Here is a 19,492-nt window from a genome sequence, read left to right on the forward strand (position 1 = left end):
GCCCAGTGGTGGGTTTCAAAATTTTTTACTACTGGTTCTGTGGGTGTGGCTTGGTGGGCGTGGCATGGCTTGGTGGGCATGGCGGGGGAAAGATACTGTAAAATCTCCATTCCCACCCCACTCTGGGGGAAGGATACTGCAAAATTCCCATTTCCTCCTGATCAGCTGGGACTTGGGAGGCAGAGGGTGGGGCCAGTCAGAATTTCCGCTACCGGTTCTCCAGAACTGGTCAGAATCTACTGATTTATTTATTTATTTATTTATTTATTAAATTTATATGCTGAAACCCTCCTCTGACATGGCCCCAGGAGAGTGCAACGATCAAGCATCTGAAGTTTGGTCACGTGATCATGGAGCTGCTACAATGGTCATAAGTGTGAAAAATGGTCATAAGACACTTTTCAGTACCATTGCAACTTTGAGCAGTCACTAAACGAACTGTTGTAAGTCGAGGAATACAGAATAATAGAGTTTGAAGGGATCTTGGAGGTCTTTCAGTCCAACCCCCTGCTTAGGCAGAAAACCCCATACCATTTCCTACAAATGGTTGCCCAATCTCTTCTTAAAAACCTCCAGTGTTGGAGTAACCAGAACTTCTGGAGGCAAATTGTTCCACTGATTAATTGTTCTCACTGTCAGGAAATTTCTCCTTAGTTCTAAGTTGCTTCTTTGTTTCCACCCCTTGCTTCTTGTCCTACCCTCAGGTGCTTTGGAGAATAGCTGGACTCCCTCTTCTTTGTGGCAACCCCTGAGATATTGGAACACTGCTATCATGTCTCCCCTAGTCCTTCTTTTCAATAAACATACACAATTCCAGCAACCGGTCTTTATATGCTTTAGCCTCCAGTCCCCTAATCATCTTTGTTGCTCTCCTCGGCACTCTTTCTAGTGTCTCAACATTTTTTTTATACTGTGGTAACCAATAAGTGGATGCAGTATTCCAAGTGTGGTCTTACCAAGGCATTATAAATTGGTATTAACACTTCAGGTGATCTTGATTCTATCCCTACAGAGGTAATGAGTGGCCGTATGGGTCGTAAGCAAAGGTGGGTTTCAGGAGGTTCTGACCAGTTCTGCAGAACCGGTAGCAGAAATTTTGAGTAGTTCGGAGAACCGGTAGTAAAAATTCTGACTTGCCCGCCCCCATCTATTCTCTGCCTCCCAAGTCCCAGCTGATTGGGAGGAAATGGAGATTTTACAGTATCCTTCCCCTGCCACACCCACCAAGCCATGCCACGCCCACCAAGCCACACCCACAGAACCAGTAGTAAAAAAAGTTGAAACCCACCACTGGTCATAAGTTTGAAAAATGGTCATCAGTCATGTTTTTCAGTGATGTTGTAACTTTGAAGGGTCACTAAATGAACTGTTAGAAGTCGAGGGCTACCTGTATAGGATTTTCAAGTTTACATCCCTTTGCGTTGATAGAAAAACAGAGGGAGACTAAGGGGAAACTGAAGCCAGTTTCTTTAAAGATGCTCCAGAAGAAAGGCTTGTAACAAACGCAATATATTGGCTTTTTTTCAGTGTTGCAGGTCACACAACTTCCCAGAAGAGGGCTGTGAGGAAACTGCACAAGAAAATTGCACAGACGTGGCCTTGCGCTTCCTGGACTTCGAGATCAAAGGAAATATTACCTTATAATTTGGAAAAACTCAGCCCTTACTGAACTCCACCCAAGACCTTGCTTCACATCATATTTATTTTATTTTATTTATTTATTTTGTCACAACAATATATATAAGCATCACACAAAAAGATTATATAGTATATAAACATATATATGAGGGAATATTAGGAGGTATAAGCATATATATATATATATATAAGAAGATAAAAAAGAAAAACAATAGGACAGGAACGGTAGGCACGTTTGTGCGCTTATGCACGCCCCTTATGGTCCTCTTAGGAATGGGGTGAGGTCAATAGTAGAAAGTTTTTGGTTAAAGCTTTTGGGATTGTGGGAAGAGACCACAGAGTCAGGTAAAGTGTTCCAAGCACTGATGATTCTGTTACAGAAGTCATATTTTCTGCAATCTAAATTAAAGTGGTTAACATTAAGTTTAAATCTATTGGTTGCTCTTGTATTATTGCAGTTGAAGCTGAAGTAGTCTTTAACAGGAAGGACGTTACAATAGATGATTCTATGAGTTAAACTTAGGTCTTGTCGAAGGCGACGGAGTTCCAAGTTTTCTAAGCCTAGGATTTCAAGTCTGGTGGGATAAGGTATTTGTTGTTTTCATTATAAACATTTTATAATTTTATAATTTATAATTATAATTTTATAATTTATAATTTTATAAACATTCATTATAAACATTTTGTTGTTTTCATTATACCACATACATACATGTGGCATAAATCAGAGCTTATAAAGCAACATGCATTTCAAGTAGCCAAACCCCTCCCAAAGGCAATAGATAGATAGATTTGCATGTTTACAAGAACGCAGGCACACCCCTCAAATTCACCCTTGAATCAGTAAGTAGATACTTCCACACCCTGGACAAACTCCCACTATAAAAATCTGTTGCTCTACCCCATTGCCCTGCAGTTGCCCGTAAAAGCAAACTCTTTGTTTTTAGGAATACATATTTTTTTCTTTCCACACAGCTGCCTGAACCTAATTTTTATTATATGGTTGCGCAGCCCTGGCTCAAGTTAGAACCCCAAATTATTCTTCTGACAGAGGACTGGGGGCTGAGATGATAGCAATGTTCCAATATCTAAGGGGGGGGTGCCACAAAGAAGAGGGGGCCAACTTATTCTCCAAACCACCTTAAGGTGGAACAGGAACCAATGGATGGAAACTCATCAAGGAAAGAACTCATTGTTCTTCCTGACAGTTAGAACAATTAATCAGTTGAACAGCTTGCTTCCAAAAGTCCTGGGTGCTCCAATACTGGAGGTTTTTAAGAAGAGACTGGACAACCACTTGTTTGAAATGTCATATGGTTTCCTGCTTGAGCAGGGGGTTGAACTAGAAGACCTCTGAGTTCCAATGGTGGGTTTTCAATATTCTTACCACCGGTTCGCCGCATGCACACTCGCTTCGCACACACATGCGCCTGGCCTTCTGTGCATGCACTTTGCTCGCTTGTGTACCTTTCGCGCATGCGGCTGGCCTTGAAAACATGCCTAAATAGGAGAGCCTAGAGGTGGGGTGCCATCCCACCCACAATTTTTAGGGTCTCTGTGGCTCAGACTGGTAAGACAGTCTGTTATTAACACAGCTGCCTGCAATTACTGCAGGTTCTAGTCCCACCAGGCCCAAGGTTGACTCAGCCTTCCATCCTTTATAAGGTAGGTAAAATGAGGACCCAGATTGTTGGGGGCAATAAGTTGACTTTGTATATAAATATACAAATAGGATGAAGACTATTGCTAACATAGTGTAAGCCGCCCTGAGTCTTCGGAGAAGGGCGGGATATAAATGCAAATTAAAAAAAAAAAATTCACTACCAGTTCACACGAACCGGCACGAACCGGCTGAACACCACCTCTGCCGAGTTCCCTTCCAACTCTGTTGTTCTGTTAAAAGTTGTCAGCTGGAATAGGGCTACTGGACTCCTGATCTTTGGCTGCAGTAGATTAATATGGGTCTTCTCTATATGAAAAGTTATCTCCCTCACTGCATCTCTGTATCTTTGTCCTCTCTGAAGACTGTTCTTTGTCAAGAGGATTGTGCAAAAGCTTACGGTAATATCTTTGTTAATCCTTAAATTGCCACAAAGGCTCTTGGTTGATTTTTCTGCAAAAGACAAAGCCAACTGCTCGTTTTCTGGAAACTGGACCAAAAAGCAATCTTTGCGGGAGACTACAAACCTCTTTTTGGTTTCATGCAGGCATTCTACTTTCAGACTTTTTCCCTTAAGTGAACTCCCCTTCCTGTTACAATACGGTAAGAAACATTTTTTTTTTTTTGCCTACACGACCCAATCATTTCAAGTTCTTCTTTCACTCCCTTTTCTGGGATTCCACCATTTATTGGTGAGGCTTTCTAATCTCCATTGCCTTCAAATTATTTTGGTGCTCTTTACTGGAAAAATAATTGTGGTTTAGCTTCCACAGGTTTTTTTGCACCCAGCACACTCCAGGCCGGTTCCTATTCAGACCAGAGCAAATGTACACCCAACTCAGTTCAATTTGGCAAAATATTATGTAGTTTGATGTTGATTAATTAAACTTCAGCAAACTTCAGAAACTGGAGGAAAACAGAGCAAACGTAGGAAGAGAGAATCATGGATAATCATGAACAAGGAGATAAAAGGAGGACTTCATATATCTTTATATCATAATTCACAGACCGTTCCACAACTGCTGGAAACAGATGGCAGATAATTAGCTAGATAAGAGCCAAGATAATACAACCAAGAAGGAAAACACAGCTAGTCTTCGACTTACAACAGTTCATTTAGTGACCAGTTCATTTAGTTATAACAGCACTGAAAAGAGTGACTTTTTTCACACTTACGACCATTTCAGCATCCCCATGGCCATGTGATCAAAATTCAGACACTTGGCAACTGACTCATATTTATGACAGCTACAATGTCCCGGGGTGATAGAGGGAGCCCCTCGTGGCTCCCGTGTGACACCTCTCCTGCGTAGACTGCACTGGCTACCTGTGGCCTTCCGGGTGCGCTTCAAGGTTTTGGTAACCACCTTTAAAGCGCTCCATGGCATAGGGCCGGGTTACTTACGGGACCGCCTACTGCTACCGAATACCTCTCACCGACCCGTGCGCTCTCACAGAGAGGGACTCCTCAGGGTGCCGTCAGCTAGGCAGTGCCGTCTGGCGACGCCCAGGGAAAGGGCCTTCTCTGTGGGGGCTCCCACCCTCTGGAACGAGCTTCCCCCAGGACTTCGTCAACTTCCGGACCTCCGAACCTTCCGTCGCGAGCTTAAAACACATTTATTCATCCGCGCAGGACTGGATTAGATTTTAAATTTACATTGGTTTTTAATGGGTTTTAGTATTTATACTGCTTTTTAATAATTCGGCCTTTTAGAATAAGTTTTTTAATTGTTATTTTAATTTGTATTTATATGTTTTTACTTGCCTGTGAACCGCCCTGAGTCCTTCGGGAGATAGGGCGGTATATAAATGTGATTAATAAATCACCTTTTTTAACTTTCGGATAAGTCAATGGGGAAGCCAGATTCACTTAACAACTGTGTCACTAACTTAACGCCTGCAGTGATTCGCTTAACAACTGTGGCAAGAAAGATGGTAAATGGATCAAAACTCACTTAACAAATGTCTCACTTAGCAACATACATTTTGGGCTCAGTTGTGGTCATAAGTCGAGGACTACCTGTATGCAAGGATCCTGTAGTTAAACTTCCTGATATTTATTTGATTTCTATAACTGCCCAATTCAACCAATACCCAACTCTCATATCCATATAACAAAATGGATGGAAACATATTGTTGAACCCAAACATTTTTGAAAAGGTCTTTCAACTAACGTTGATTGCTTGCAATAGGTTGGAAGATGTGGTCCTGCAGGTATTTTGCTGTCCTGCCATAATCTCTTTGGAATTGGAGTGACTTCTGACTTCCAGGCAGTTAACCCAGAGGTGGGTTTCAGCAGGTTCTGACCAGTTCTGGAGAACCGGTAGCAGAAATTTTGAGTAGTTTGGAGAACCAGTAGTAAAAATTCTGACTTGCTCCGCTCCCATCAATTCTCTGCCTCCCAATTCCCAGCTGATCAGGAGGAAATGGGGATTTTGCAGTAACCTTCCCCTACCATGCCCACCAAGCCACGCCCACCAAGCCATGCCACGCCCACCAAGCCATGCCACGCCCACCAAGCCACACCCACAGAACCAGTAGTAAAAGAATTTGAAACCCACCACTGAGTTTCCCCATTGTTTTTGCTTGTTGGACGCATTAGAAATCATGATTGTGGGACTGGGGGGATGCTGCAGCAGCCACAACTTTGCACATAAAGCTGTTCTTGAATACTGTAAGAATTTCAATTCCACAGGAGTAACGGGTCCCGTCCCACATTTGCATTTTTCAAGTTAACGAGTTTTAGGCACCTTGCTTAAAAATAGTTGTGGCATAGTGTACTGTTTGGGTTAACCTGAGGGTACCAAAGACAGATAAACACGAGAATTTTAGTACTGCAATATATAGATTAGCCAAGATGGCGCCGACGAAGGCTGCCTCGGTGAAATGCTCTCTAATTGTTTCTTTATTTCTAATTGTTCTCTGTGACTCACTACGGATTTCCTACTCACAAGACCATCTGCTAAAAATTAAGGAACATTTCTTTAAGGAACAACTTTCTTTGATCTCACCCCAACCTGTCTATACAAACACGGAGGAGATTCTAACACAGGAGGAGGCAATTCCCACGGAGCCATGGATTACTAAAAAAACCAAACGAAGGAAACGAAGGAAGAGAGGTAAGCGATCTGGGATCTTAAACAGATTAAGAAATCACATTAAAACTCCTCTGCCTTCAATTTTCCTAACAAATGTACGCTCACTTGCAAATAAGATGGATGAAATACTCCTCTTAAACAAATACTATTCTGATTTTCGCAATTCAGCAGTCCTATGCTTCTCTGAAACCTGGTTAAATGAATCAATTGAAAATAGCAGCCTGAACATTCCAGGGTTTCAGATTGAACGATCAGACAGGATTCCAGAAACATCTGGTAAAAAGAAAGGCGGAGACTTATGCCTATATATTAATAGAAACTGGTGTCAAGATTTTAAAATAATTTACAAATTCTGTGACAACAATTTAGAGACTCTAATTATCAACTGCAAACCTTACTATTCGCCTCGTGAATTTTCCTCATTTCTTCTAATTGCTGTTTATGTCCCACCACAAGCCTGTGTAAACAAGGCATTACGAACTCTAGCTGACCAAATCATGGAGGCTGAAGCCAAACACCCTGATTCACTGGCCATTGTTTTGGGAGATCTAAACAAGGCAAACTTAAGGAAAGAGCTACCAAAATACTTTCACCATGTCAATTGTCCCACCAGAGGCAAGAATACTCTAGACCATTGCTACACAACACTAAAAGATGCTTATCAGTCTTTACCACGTGCAGCTGTAGGACACTCTGATCATTGCACCTTGTACCTGCTTACAGGCAAAGACTTAAAGCCACAAAACCAATAATTAAATCAGTAAAGACCTGGACAGAGGAATCAAAATTAAAGCTACAGGCATGTTTTGACTGCATTGATTGGAATATTTTTAAAGATACCTCTGCAGACCTGGATGAATTCACAGATACTGTAACATCATATGTCAGCTTCTATGAAGACCTATGTGTACCTACAAGGAACTTGCGAATATACAGTAACAACAAACCTTGGTTTACACCTAAACTTAAGCAGCTACGACATTCCAGAGAGGAAGCCTACAGAAAAGGTGATAAAATGCTGTACAATCAGGCCAGAAATGCACTAACAAGGGAGATCAGAGCAGCAAAAAGAAGCTACTCTGAAAAGCTAAAGAATCAGTTTTCAGCAAATGAACCAGCAAACATGTGGAAAACTCTTAAAAATATCACCGGCTATGGCAAACCTCCTTCCCAGGCTGAAGATAATCAACAACTGGCAGATGACCTGAATGAGTTTTACTGCAGGTTTGAAAGGAAACTACAGCCACCTATCTCCACAACCCCCATCTCAGACACACCAACAACAGCCAAGCCTCCTACAACTGACCCCATTTCATTGGGTTCACAACCCCTAGTGATCACAGAAAAGGAAGTGCAGGACCTATTTCACAGACAAAAGCCAGGAAAAGCTCCAGACCCAGACAAGATTAAGCAAGATTTTCTTGCTTAAAAGTCTGTGCTGACCAATTGGCCCCCAACTTCACCCATATTTTCAATAAATCACTAGAGATGTGTTATGTTCCTTCTTGCTTCAAATGCTCTACCATCATCCCAGTGCCGAAGAAGCCCACCATCAAAAAACTGAATGACTACAGACCAGTTGCTTTAACATCTGTAGTCATGAAAACCTTTGAAAGGCTAGTGCTTTCCTACATGAAAACCATCACGGATCCGCTGTTAGACCCCTTGCAATTTGCATATCGAGCAAATAGATCAACAGATGATGTTGTTAATATGGCTCTGCACTACATCCTACAACATCTTGAGTCTCCAAAGACCCATGAAAGGGTCCTTTTTGTAGACTTTAGTTCAGCATTCAATACCATCATTCCAGACATTCTTCTAACTGAGCTAAACCAGCTACAGGTACCGGAACAGACTTGTAAGTGGATCACAAGCTTCCTAACAAATAGGAAGCAGCAGGTGAAGCTAAGCAAGATCACATCAAATACCTGTACAATTAGCACAGGGGCCCCCCAAGGCTGTGTGCTCTCCCCACTTCTCTTCTCTCTGTATACCAATGACTGCATCTCCAATGATCCATCTGTTAAGCTACTGAAGTTCGCAGAGGACACAACAGTGATTGGTCTCATTTGAGACAATGACGAATCCGCATATAGACGAGAGGTCGAACGACTAGCCTTGTGGTGCAACCAAAACAATCTGGAACTGAACACACTCAAAACCGTAGAAATGGTGGTAGACTTTAGGAGAAACCCTTCCATACTTCCACCTCTCACAATACTTGACAACACAGTATCAACAGTAGAAACCTTCAAATTTCTAGGTTCTATCATATCGCAAGATCTAAAATGGACAGCTAACATCAAGAACATCATTAAAAAAGGACAACAAAGAATGTTCTTTCTGTGCCAACTCAGTAAGCTCAAACTGCCCAAGGAGCTGCTGATCCAATTCTACAGAGGAATTATTGAGTCTGTCATTTGCACCTCTATAACTGTCTGGTTCGGTTCTGCAACCCAACAAGAAAAACACAGACTTCAGAGGATAATTAGAACTGCAGAAAAAATAATTGCTACCAACCTGCCTTCCATTGAGGACCTGTATACTGCATGAATCAAGAAGAGGGCCGTGAAAATATTTGCAGATCCCTCGCATCCTGGACATAAACTGTTTCAACTCCTACCCTCAAAACGACGCTATAGAGCACTGCACACCAGAACAACTAGACACAAGAACAGTTTTTTCCTGAAAGCCATCACTCTGCTAAACAAACAATTCCCTCAACACCGTCAGACTATTTACTGAATCTGCACTACTATTAATCGTCTCATAGTTCCCATCACCAATCTCTTTCCACTTATGACTGTATGACTATAACTTGTTGCTGGCAAACCTTATGATTTATATTGATATATTGACCATCAATTGTGTTGTAAATGTTGTACCTTGATGAACGTATCTTTTCTTTTATGTACACTGAGAGCATATGCACCAAGACAAATTCCTTGTGTGTCCAATCACACTTGGCCAATAAAATTCTATTCTATTCTATTCTATTCTATTCTATTCTATTCTATTCTATTCTATTCTATTCTATTCTAGATAAGGGGGAAAAATGTACCTTGTACCTTAGAATTGTTGATGAACGTATCCTTTCTTTTATGTACACTGAGAGCATATGCACCAAGACAAATTCCTTGTGTGTCCAATCACACTTGGCCAATAAAATTCTATTCTATTCTATTCTATTCTATTCTATTCTATTCTATTCTATTCTAGATAAGGGGGAAAAAACGTACCTTGTACCTTAGAATTGTTGATGAACATGTCTTTTCTTTTATGTACACTGAGAGCATATGCACCAAGACAAATTCCTTGTGTGTCCAATCACACTTGGCCAATAAAATTCTATTCTATTCTATTCTATTCTATTCTATTCTATTCTATTCTATTCTATTCTATTCTATTCTATTCTAGATAAGGGGGAAAAAACGTACCTTGTACCTTAGAATTGTTGATGAACATATCTTTTCTTTTATGTACACTGAGAGCGTATGCACCAAGACAAATTCCTTGTGGGACCAATCACACTTGGCCAATAAAAAATTCTATTTTCTGCTGGGAGACCTAATTTAATTAACTCTGTTTGCAGACCTTATCCTTTGATATGTGGATTAGGTCTTGATAACTCATTTGGGAGTTTGAGGAAGTTTGGGTAAAGGATTTCCCCCTATTTGCTGTTTTTACTTGATTAATTTAGTTTCAGCTTGACTGTCAATTATTCCGTGGAGATGCTGATTCTCAGACCCTTGTGGAGTCTATTAATGTTTTAAGGAAAGATGGAAATAGTACAAAGTATAAAATACATTGGGATATAAAATTTCTGACACCTTTTTTTCATTAGACTAGACTTACCCAGTTCCTGCAACCATTCTTCATATGTTTTAGCCTCTAGTCCCCTAATAATTTTTCTTGCTCTTCTCTTCATTCTTTATTAATATGCATTGGCTTTCATGAGCATACTAGCCATTCTGATGAAATGACTGGGAGCTCATGAATACCTTTTAATAAAAAATGTTGGTCTGATAGAGCTAGTTAGTAAGCTGTGGAAATTCAGATAGTCCTCTACTTACAACCATTTATTTAGTGATTGTTTGAAATTATGACCATGCTGGAAAAAATAACTTACAACTGGATTTTACAATTGTTGCATTGTCACTGAGATCACAGTCTGAGTGTCATGCCTGGAAGCCATATTACCTTTGTGCCTTCAGGGTCCAATCCTACCTTGGGAAGTTGGGAGGGGGGATTGCAAGAGTTTTTTTTTTTTTTCATTTATATCCCGCCCTTCTCCGAAGACTCAGGGCGGCTTACACTATGTCAAGCAATAGTCTTCATCCATTTGTATATTAGACACAAAGTCAACTTATTGTCCCCAACAATCTGGGTCCTCATTTTACCTACCTTATAAAGGATGGAAGGCTGAGTCAACCTTGGGCCTGGTGGGGCTTGAACCTGCAGTAATTGCAGGCAGTTACTGTTAATAACAGACTGTCTTACCAATCTGAGCCACAGAGGCTCACAGAGTGAAGTAGATTTAGCCATAACAAACTTCTCTATAGAAGTTCAAGGCCATGGTGTCCTGCAGCTGTGCAAAGAAGAAATTGGAGGATATTTTCTGTTCAAAAAAGAGAACTGATTGGAGCTGTGGTGGAGAAGTGGGCAAAGTCTTGAACGTTCTTTTGGATGAGGAAAACCCGGAAGGTTTCAGATTCGGGGTTTCCCAGATGTGCCAATATGGCACCGCTAATAAAAGTTAACTTTGAGGAACTTCAAGCCTCGGAGTTTGATTTCGTTGGGGGTGTTACTTGGAACCCTGACACTGAGCACTTAGCAACTGGCTCGCCTTAATGACAATTGCCATGTGATCGCCATTTGTGATCATCCCAACCAGATAAGCAAAGTCAACAGAGAAGTCAGCAGGGAAGGTCACAAATCATGATTGTCTTGCTTAACGACCGTACCATTGCATGATGAATTTTCCCACTCCAATTGTTGTAAGTCAAGGATTACCTACATGCCTAGAAGGCATGTAGGTAGCACTGCAGAAACTTCTTTGTTTTAATGTGGTCCTATAGTTTTGCCATTGTCATTTATTTCTGGCTTCACTGTTGTGTATCCAAATCACACAACAGGGATCTTCTCTTTTGTAGTTCTTCAGAGCAGGTGGGGCCTTTTAAGCAGGAATTTCCTCCAGTTTTTGTCGAGTCTAATCTGTTTAGCACAAGAGTCTTTACCATCCTACGTGGAGGGCATAAACACTGTAATAACAAACAAACAGGAGGGAAGGAACACACTACAGGCAGTCCTCAACCTACAACCACAACTGAGACCAGAATTTCTATTGCTAAACAAGCCAGTTGTTAAGTGAGCTGCGCCTGATTTTATAACTTTTGCCATGGTTGTTTAAGTGAAACACTGCAGCTGTTCCACACAGTGAAACCACACAGTAGTTAAGCAAAACCAACCTCCCCTATTGACTTTGTATTGTGGCCTGTCGGCCGCCGGCCCCTCCAGTAGCCGAATCCGAGGAGGAGGAGGTGGCATGGGAGTCAGAGTCAGGATCAAGGCAACCTGAGAGCTCTGAGGGGGAAGAGGGAATGAAGCTGGCAGAGAGAGAGACAGAGAGAGACAGAGGTGGAGCCTGGGCCATCTGTCAGCCCTCAGATGGAGAGAACAGCCCCCAGGTCTGGAGGTGGCTGATGGGGAAGAGGAGGAAAAGCTGGGTCCAGTACCTGATGTGCAGATGCACATTTATATATGCACATTTATATATGCACATTTATATATGCACATTTATAGTGCAGATGCACTATTATACACTGGCATAATAGTGTTGAATTTTAAATCTGGGGTTCTGTTAATATTTTAAATTTTAAATCTAAATTTTTAAATTATCAGCCTTTATAATCTGCTATGTTTTAAATGTTGTTTTAATTGTATATATATTGTGTTTTACTTTTGGCTGTACACCGCCCTGAGTCCTTCGGGAGAAGGGCGGTATAAAAATTTAATAAATAAATAAATAAATAAATAAAAGATGCGCAGAGGAGAGGAGAGCAGTGGAAATCCATGGGCCGATCCTTGGGAAGGAAGAGCCACCACTGCTAGCAAGGCTTCACTTTAGCTCTGGGGATAAAAGGCAGGGGGCGGAGAAGAATAGATGTGGCAGATAACTATTCATCTTCCGGCCGACCGGACTTGTTAGCCTGCGGTGAGAGAGAAACTTTTTTGCTGGGCTGCTGGCACGCCTAATTAAAGGAAACTTTGAGTTTACTTCAGAGGGTTTGTCGTGTTTGGGGAGCTGGGTCAGAACACTTTGCTTGTTGGAGGCCGATTGGAAAATCACAAACAGCGATCATACGATCTTGGGATGACCCTATCAGAAATACAAGCTGGTTGCCAAGTGCCCAAATTTTGAACATGAGACCACAGGGATTCTGCAATGATCATAAGTCTGAGGACTGGTTGTAAGTCACCATTTTTCAGTGCTGTTGACTGTTATTGAACAGTCGCTAACTGAATCGTTGTAACTTAAGGACTACCTGTATTCAGGGGTGGTATTCACTGACCTTTGCTACCCGTTTGCAAATGTGAGCGCACACACCACCTCTGCGCATGCGCAAAGCCTTCCGCACATGCACAGATCATCAAAAACAGGACGTGATGACATCCAGGCGGGTGGGTGGAGCCTCCCACAGCCGCTGCTACTGGTTCGCCCGAATCGGATAGAATTGGATGAATACCACCACTGCCTATATTGATGTCAATATGGTACCTCCCCCTCTTTCTACTTGTGAATTTAAATGAAGAACACTGATTAAACATGAATCCACTGTGAAATAACAGAGAAGAATAACATAGAATAACAACAACACCGACAACAGAGAATTGTCTCACATCATGAGAGCTGACTCACTCGAAAAGTCAATCATGCTGGGAGCGGTCAGTGGAAAAAGGAGAAGGGGCCACCCTAGTACCCACTGGCTGAACACTATAAAAGGTGACACTAGGATGACCATGGTGGATCTGAAGGAGGCGGTGTGAGGGAAAGAGGCATGGAAAGTACTGATCCATAGAGTGGCCCAGGGTCAGAAACGACGTCTCCACCAGCTAGGAGGAAGGCGACAATTGGCAGAAATATAGCACAAGAGCAGGAACCATCTTCAAGCATCAAACTGATCACAGAATTGGTTTGGTCTAATGGCCTAAGGCCCTAAGCTAGAAAGATTGTGAGTTCAAGTCCTGCCTTAGCTATGAAAGACGGCTGGTTGACTTTGGACCAATCACTCTCTCTCAGCCGAACCCATTTCACAGGGCTGTTATGGGAAAAACTAATGGATACACACATCTTCCTTGAATTATTTGTAAAAAGAATAAGGAAAAGAAAGGAAGGAAGGAAGGAAGGAAGGAAGGAAGGAAGGAAGGAAGGAAGGAAGGAAGGAAGGAAGGAAGGAAGGAAAAGAAAAGAAAAGAAAAGAAAAAGAAAGTCATATTGCTTGTCCATTGGAAAAAAGAGAAAGATAGAAAGAAAGCAATGGTGTGTCCTGCAGAAAGGCATTTAAGAAAAATTAATCATTGCTCCCAATCTTCATGGACTCCAGGCAGGTTGTGTGTGTGTGTGCGTGTGTGTGTGTGTGTGTGTGTTTGTTTGTTTGTTGTATATGCCACCCATCTCTCTGTCCAGTGAGATCAAAACAGGAATAAGGAAAATATGACTGAATTTTTTATTAAAAAAATATGGAACAAAGTGTATGATAAATTAAGCTGTGATTTCACAGTCAGTCCCAGGACTTTTTAGGAAAATCCAAGTTTTCATTAATTTCTGGACAGTCACACATCGTACTGGTTGGAAGCTGAAATAGTAACCCGGAGAAAGTGTGAGGTTGAGAGGTCCTATGCAACCTTGCGGTTGAAAATTCAGTTTGTTGGCCAACGTTATTCAAAAAGAGCCTTCTTTTTAAATGCTTGCAAATCTTATGCAAGAGGCTTTTTTGAGCAATCTGCAGGTCTAAAGTACAACAGAAGGGTTTCCTTTGTGTCACAACCGCTACTGATTGGAAATGACTTGCTGAAAAGACGACGAAAAGGCCCTCTTGTTTACTCCAGGTTGTTTATTAATCATATAGCTACAGATGTTACAAGTGCAATACAATGGTTGTAAAGCAAGATCCCATCTATCCAAAACATATTTTAGAAAGCAACCTATCTTATGTATGGGTATTTGGCACATGAAAAATAAATATACTAAGTTGATAGACTTGTGCATCATAATAATCATAAGCTCAATGTTGGTGTCTGCCCTACAGTGCCAGTTACCCCACTGATCAAGATTCACAACGTCTACGGACATATGTGCTCACTCACTCTGTGGCTATAGAAAGCCTTTTTTCTGGATTTGCAGAAAGAAAAACAATTTCAATGCTGTAATTACAATAAAAAAACAATCAGATCTAAACAGTAATTAGACACATGCGATAAGAATAAAATATATTGTCATATATTTACAAATTATAATCCCAATGAAATTAGTCGTACATAATAAACTAATCATAAAACCTAAACCTACCATTTAACTTCATTAATATATTGAACACAAACTAACCAAAGGAGCTAAACTGCAAACAAATAACATCCCTCAAACAAGATACTACATTGAAGTGAAAACTCAGCAGACTTTGAATGTAGGAAAAATACTATTATCAGGATTTAAAATGGCCAAGAATAGTGCATGAATGCAATTCTTACAACATACTTAACTTGGTTACTGAATTAACCTGTTTTCTGGATTCGGACAATACATTTGAGTCATAAACTACTTAAAGAGACTCATTTTGTTCATGGTATTTTTAGTGATAGGTGAGAGTGAAAGTCTTTGATTGCCCAAAGAAGAAATCACACTCCAATCACAACTGGCAGGGCTGGCCATTATCATATAAACCACCAAGAAACTCCATTCTGCCCCCTACACTGATGATATTACCAAATCTGGTAATGACACATCTGCAGGAAAACAACCTACGCTCAGAGAAACCAAGAACACTGAGTTATAAATACTCTTTTTAAGCAGGCATTGGTTGGCAAAATGTACAAACCCAGGGGAAAAGAAACTTAACTGATTTAACACTAACTCAGTTCAGCATAGCTTTACCACCTTGATTCAACTGATTATACAATAAGAAAGACTATGGAAAAAAATTGTAAGAAGTCATCAGTGCTAAATTCTATGTGCAATTATAATTATATAATTACTGTAGAGTTGTAATAGCCGTGTGCTATGTTATTCTATGCTCTAAACACTTCTCTGTAAGGTTGATCAAGCAAGCAGAAAAAAGGATCATACCCTCTGAACACAAGAACTGCAAAGGGATCACTAGAGATCGTTTGCAATAACTCTTCCAAAAAAAAGAGATCCTCAGATGATTCTTTCTGAATAACTCGAGTTCTTTTTAGTGATGGTAGCAAAGACGGAGCAATAAATTCCTCCGTTTCTTCCTCACTGGATTTTTTTCTTTGTGCTCTCAGAACAACGAATCAGAATCAAATCTTTACTGGGTCTCGGAGGAATTACAGGCTTGGGTTCATCATTCTCATTTGTTTCTTCTATAAAATAAAATGGAGGGGAGGGAAAAACAGCCTTGAGATGAGACAGCAAAACGTTTTACATCATTCCAAACTGACTTCCTGATTTGTGGTGGAGAAAAGCAAGACTTACAGGAGTGGCCAAAATTGTGGAAACCTTTTGGGAAAAGTGTATTTTTGAGGTTTGATAGCTAATAACACTTTTTTTTTTTTGGTGTTTCAAGATATTTATATTTTATTGCTGGAATGGCCTGGGAATAGCCCAGACCTTCACCCAGTTGAATATCTATAGAGCCGACTAAAGAAACTGGTTAGTCAGAAGTGACCCAGCAATAAAACCCAGTTAATAGAAGCAATCCTTCAATCTTGGTTTCACATTAGAACAGCTGCAGAACTAAAAGACTTGGTTCACTCCATGGCGTTGTAAGGCCGTAAGTCATGCTAAAGGTTACCCAACTAAGTATTAACTGACATGATAATTTTTGTATATCTCATTTTTTCTATGATGATAATTTTTGTATATCTCGTTTTTTCTATGTGTTTCATTTTTCTTCTTTCTACTGTAACTGCTATTCTAATAGCAAATCCTTCATAAAAGTTATCACATTACATTCTTGATTACGTTATATTTCTATTGATAGATAATTTTATGGTACGACTTCAAAAAAAAGTGGTGTTATTAGCTAGTTTTAGAAAATACACTTTTCCCCAAAGGTTTCCACAATTTTGGCCACTACTGTACTTTCTTTCAGATCTTACATCTGTAATGGTGCAACCCTAAGGTTATTAGAGAATTAATATTCATAGGCTTAATTTGCCACAATATTAGAGTAGGCTAATAATTGTGTTGCCTATCATGTCAGGTCAAATATTCCATGCAAATATTTCATATGAAGACATTTGTATCAATAAAAGGAGAGGAAAGGACCTGCTTAGCCAGAGTTAAATGTTTGGGTTAGTGTTTCTCAACCTTTAACCAGAGTTAAATATTTGGGTTAGTGTTTGCCAACCTTGGCAACTTGAAGACGAGTGGACTTCAAATCCCAGAATTCCGCAGCCGGGTGATTTTTGCCCAATGCCCAGTATCATGTTGTTTGAGTTGGGCAGTCATATTAAAAAGAGGAAATAATCAAAACTCAAGAGAAGCCAAATTCACAAAGGCTTAACTTTGGCAACTTGAAGATGATGGACTTCAATTACCAGAATCCCCCAGCCAGCAAATCACCGGCGAGGGAATTCTGGGAGTTGAAGTCTACCTATCTTTAAGTTGCCAACTTTGAGAAACACTGGCTTAGATGGTCAGAGAAGGCCGTTTTGTGCCTTGTCACCTTTTCATATTTAAACAAATTTGGGATTTTGGAAGGATATTTTTCTGAAGCTCCCCACACTTACCGATAATATTGGTTTTGCCCAAGAATTTGTTCTTCAGCTTCTTTCTGCTTTGCATGTATTTCACGCTGTTCCGCCTATACGTCTCCTGGGTGATCTGTTTACGACTTTGCTTGTGGATGCTCTTGATGTTGCTGATGCTAGACCTGCCCGGTCATCCGAAGGAAAGGAAAATCATCAACGAAACTATAAACACATGAATAACAATACCAGAATCTGCTAAGCCAGGTTTCTGGCATTTTCCTTGTTGTATGGACTAAAATTCTCATTGTTTCCAAGCGGAGTAATTCCCGTATATTTTCCTATAAAATCTCCATGCTTCCATTGGCTAGGGATGATTTGATCTGGATCTTGCATTGAGCGAAATGTCAGATTCTTTGACCTTCCTAGTTTTCCGCTTATGGAATTTTATGCAATTGGCTAATTTCCCAGATTTAAAACCTCATCTTTTCTTTGTCCCGAGAAAATATGAATTTTGCTTACTTCCTGCTGAAGTAACCAGCATTTTTCCGAGCCCCTGATTCATATATTAGTCTCGGCAAGTGCCTGACAATGTCTACTTATGGCCAAAGTAAACTAATTCTTGATTTACATTTACATCTAGGGGCTCCAAATTGATCCTAAAGAGAACTCTCTTCATTTTGTCCCCACAAGAACCTGTGAAGTAGGCTGGGCTGACATTAGGTCAACCCAAAATCTCCCGGTGAGTTTCCATGGCTGAGGATGGTCTCGAAGTTTGGTTTCACCAGTCTTAATTCAACACTTCAAAACAAACAAACAAACTTCCAGAGAGCCCAATTGTACCTTCGAGGTGGTGCTACTTTATTCCTCAGCTGGCTGTTCTCGGTCATGTTTTCCTCTCCTGCTTTCTGCAGATACATCGAAGGATAGTAGCCTGTGATCTCTTCCTTCCTAAGATTTAAGAAGGCCATTTTACTGATACATAAAAATAAACAGAGAGAGCTTGAACTACAGTATGGTCACACTCCATAGCAAGATCCTTCTAAGAAAGATGAAGTCTACATAAACACTGATGATGTTACCTAGTTGGGTAATAAAACATCTGGAAGCCAACAGCCAAACTCAACAGAGCACCAAAGACTCCACAGTTCAACCCTGAGCTACATATATTCTCCTCTATTGGTACATAATGCTGAACAGAATATGTCATGCTCCAGGGCTATCTCCCACACACTGATTAATTTAGCTCTGAACTTAATGCTGTGTTGCAATACATAGACGCACATCAGATAGCTAAGACTTCCTCTTTTTAACACCTGTCACTTCTTGTTTGAGAAACGAAACTTCTTGAAACAAAACCCAGAAAGTGCAATTACCTCTTGACAAAAGCCTCTTTGGGACAACCATGACCTGGTTGAATGAGAACTTCCATAGACACCTGTCACTTCAGATTTTTGAAGGCCTCTTTGGGGCTCTATCCGGGTATTTATTCTGTGTTGACTGAGAATTGCCTTTTAAGCATCACACTAAAAGTACAATAATGCATGGAGATTGGACAATTAAGAGTTCTGTCTCCATGTATTGTCAAAGGCTTGGAAATCAACCATGAATCAGCAATTGCCCTGCAAAATTTCTGTCAAGGGTTTTTCCCAGTCTACCTCAGAATTAACCTAGAACTTCTGCCCACAGGTTATGTCTGTGCCTTTGAGTTATGACTAAAGACGAAAGACTATGCTCACGAGTTTTGCCCTGAAGCACTCCAACCACATTCACAGATGACTTCATGTATGGGAGAAAGGAAGAACTTGAAAAACGTGAATAGAAACTGGAGAGAAGAAACCAAACTGGAAAAAATTGATTTTGACAGATTCATCATTGCAGACAAGGAATTCTCAGATCTTAAAACAATTGGATTGAGTTTAGGTCTATGGAGATTTTCAGTCAGCCAGGTCGTGGTTGCCCCAAAAGTGCTTTTTCCTAAAGGTTACTGGACTTTCTTTGATTTTTGTTACCGTATATACTCGAGTATAAGCCGACCCGAATATAAGCCGAGGCACCTAATTTTACCACAAAAAACTGGGAAAAACTATTGACTCGAGTATAAGCCGAGGGTGGGAAATGAGGCAGCTACTGGTCAATGTAAAAAATAAAGATAGAGCC

The 19,492-nt window shown here is 40.5% G+C and overlaps 1 protein-coding gene across 1 annotated transcript in view; it reads right to left on the reverse strand.

Moving 5' to 3' along the window:
- Positions 1-14,496: 14,496 nt before the first annotated feature.
- Positions 14,497-19,492, reverse strand: part of LOC131188678 (neutrophil cytosol factor 1-like) — a 30,227-nt gene continuing 25,231 nt past the window's right edge. The window contains exons 8-10 of the mRNA XM_058164117.1: positions 18,176-18,283; positions 17,375-17,517; positions 14,497-16,003 (exon numbers count right to left, since the gene is read on the reverse strand). Coding sequence (XP_058020100.1) covers positions 15,897-16,003; positions 17,375-17,517; positions 18,176-18,283 — 358 coding nt within the window. The 3' untranslated portion in view covers positions 14,497-15,896. The remainder of the gene's footprint in view (positions 16,004-17,374; positions 17,518-18,175; positions 18,284-19,492) is intronic.

Source organism: Ahaetulla prasina, chromosome 1, assembly GCF_028640845.1.
Source record: "Ahaetulla prasina isolate Xishuangbanna chromosome 1, ASM2864084v1, whole genome shotgun sequence".
Classification (NCBI taxonomy): Eukaryota; Metazoa; Chordata; class Lepidosauria; order Squamata; family Colubridae; genus Ahaetulla; species Ahaetulla prasina.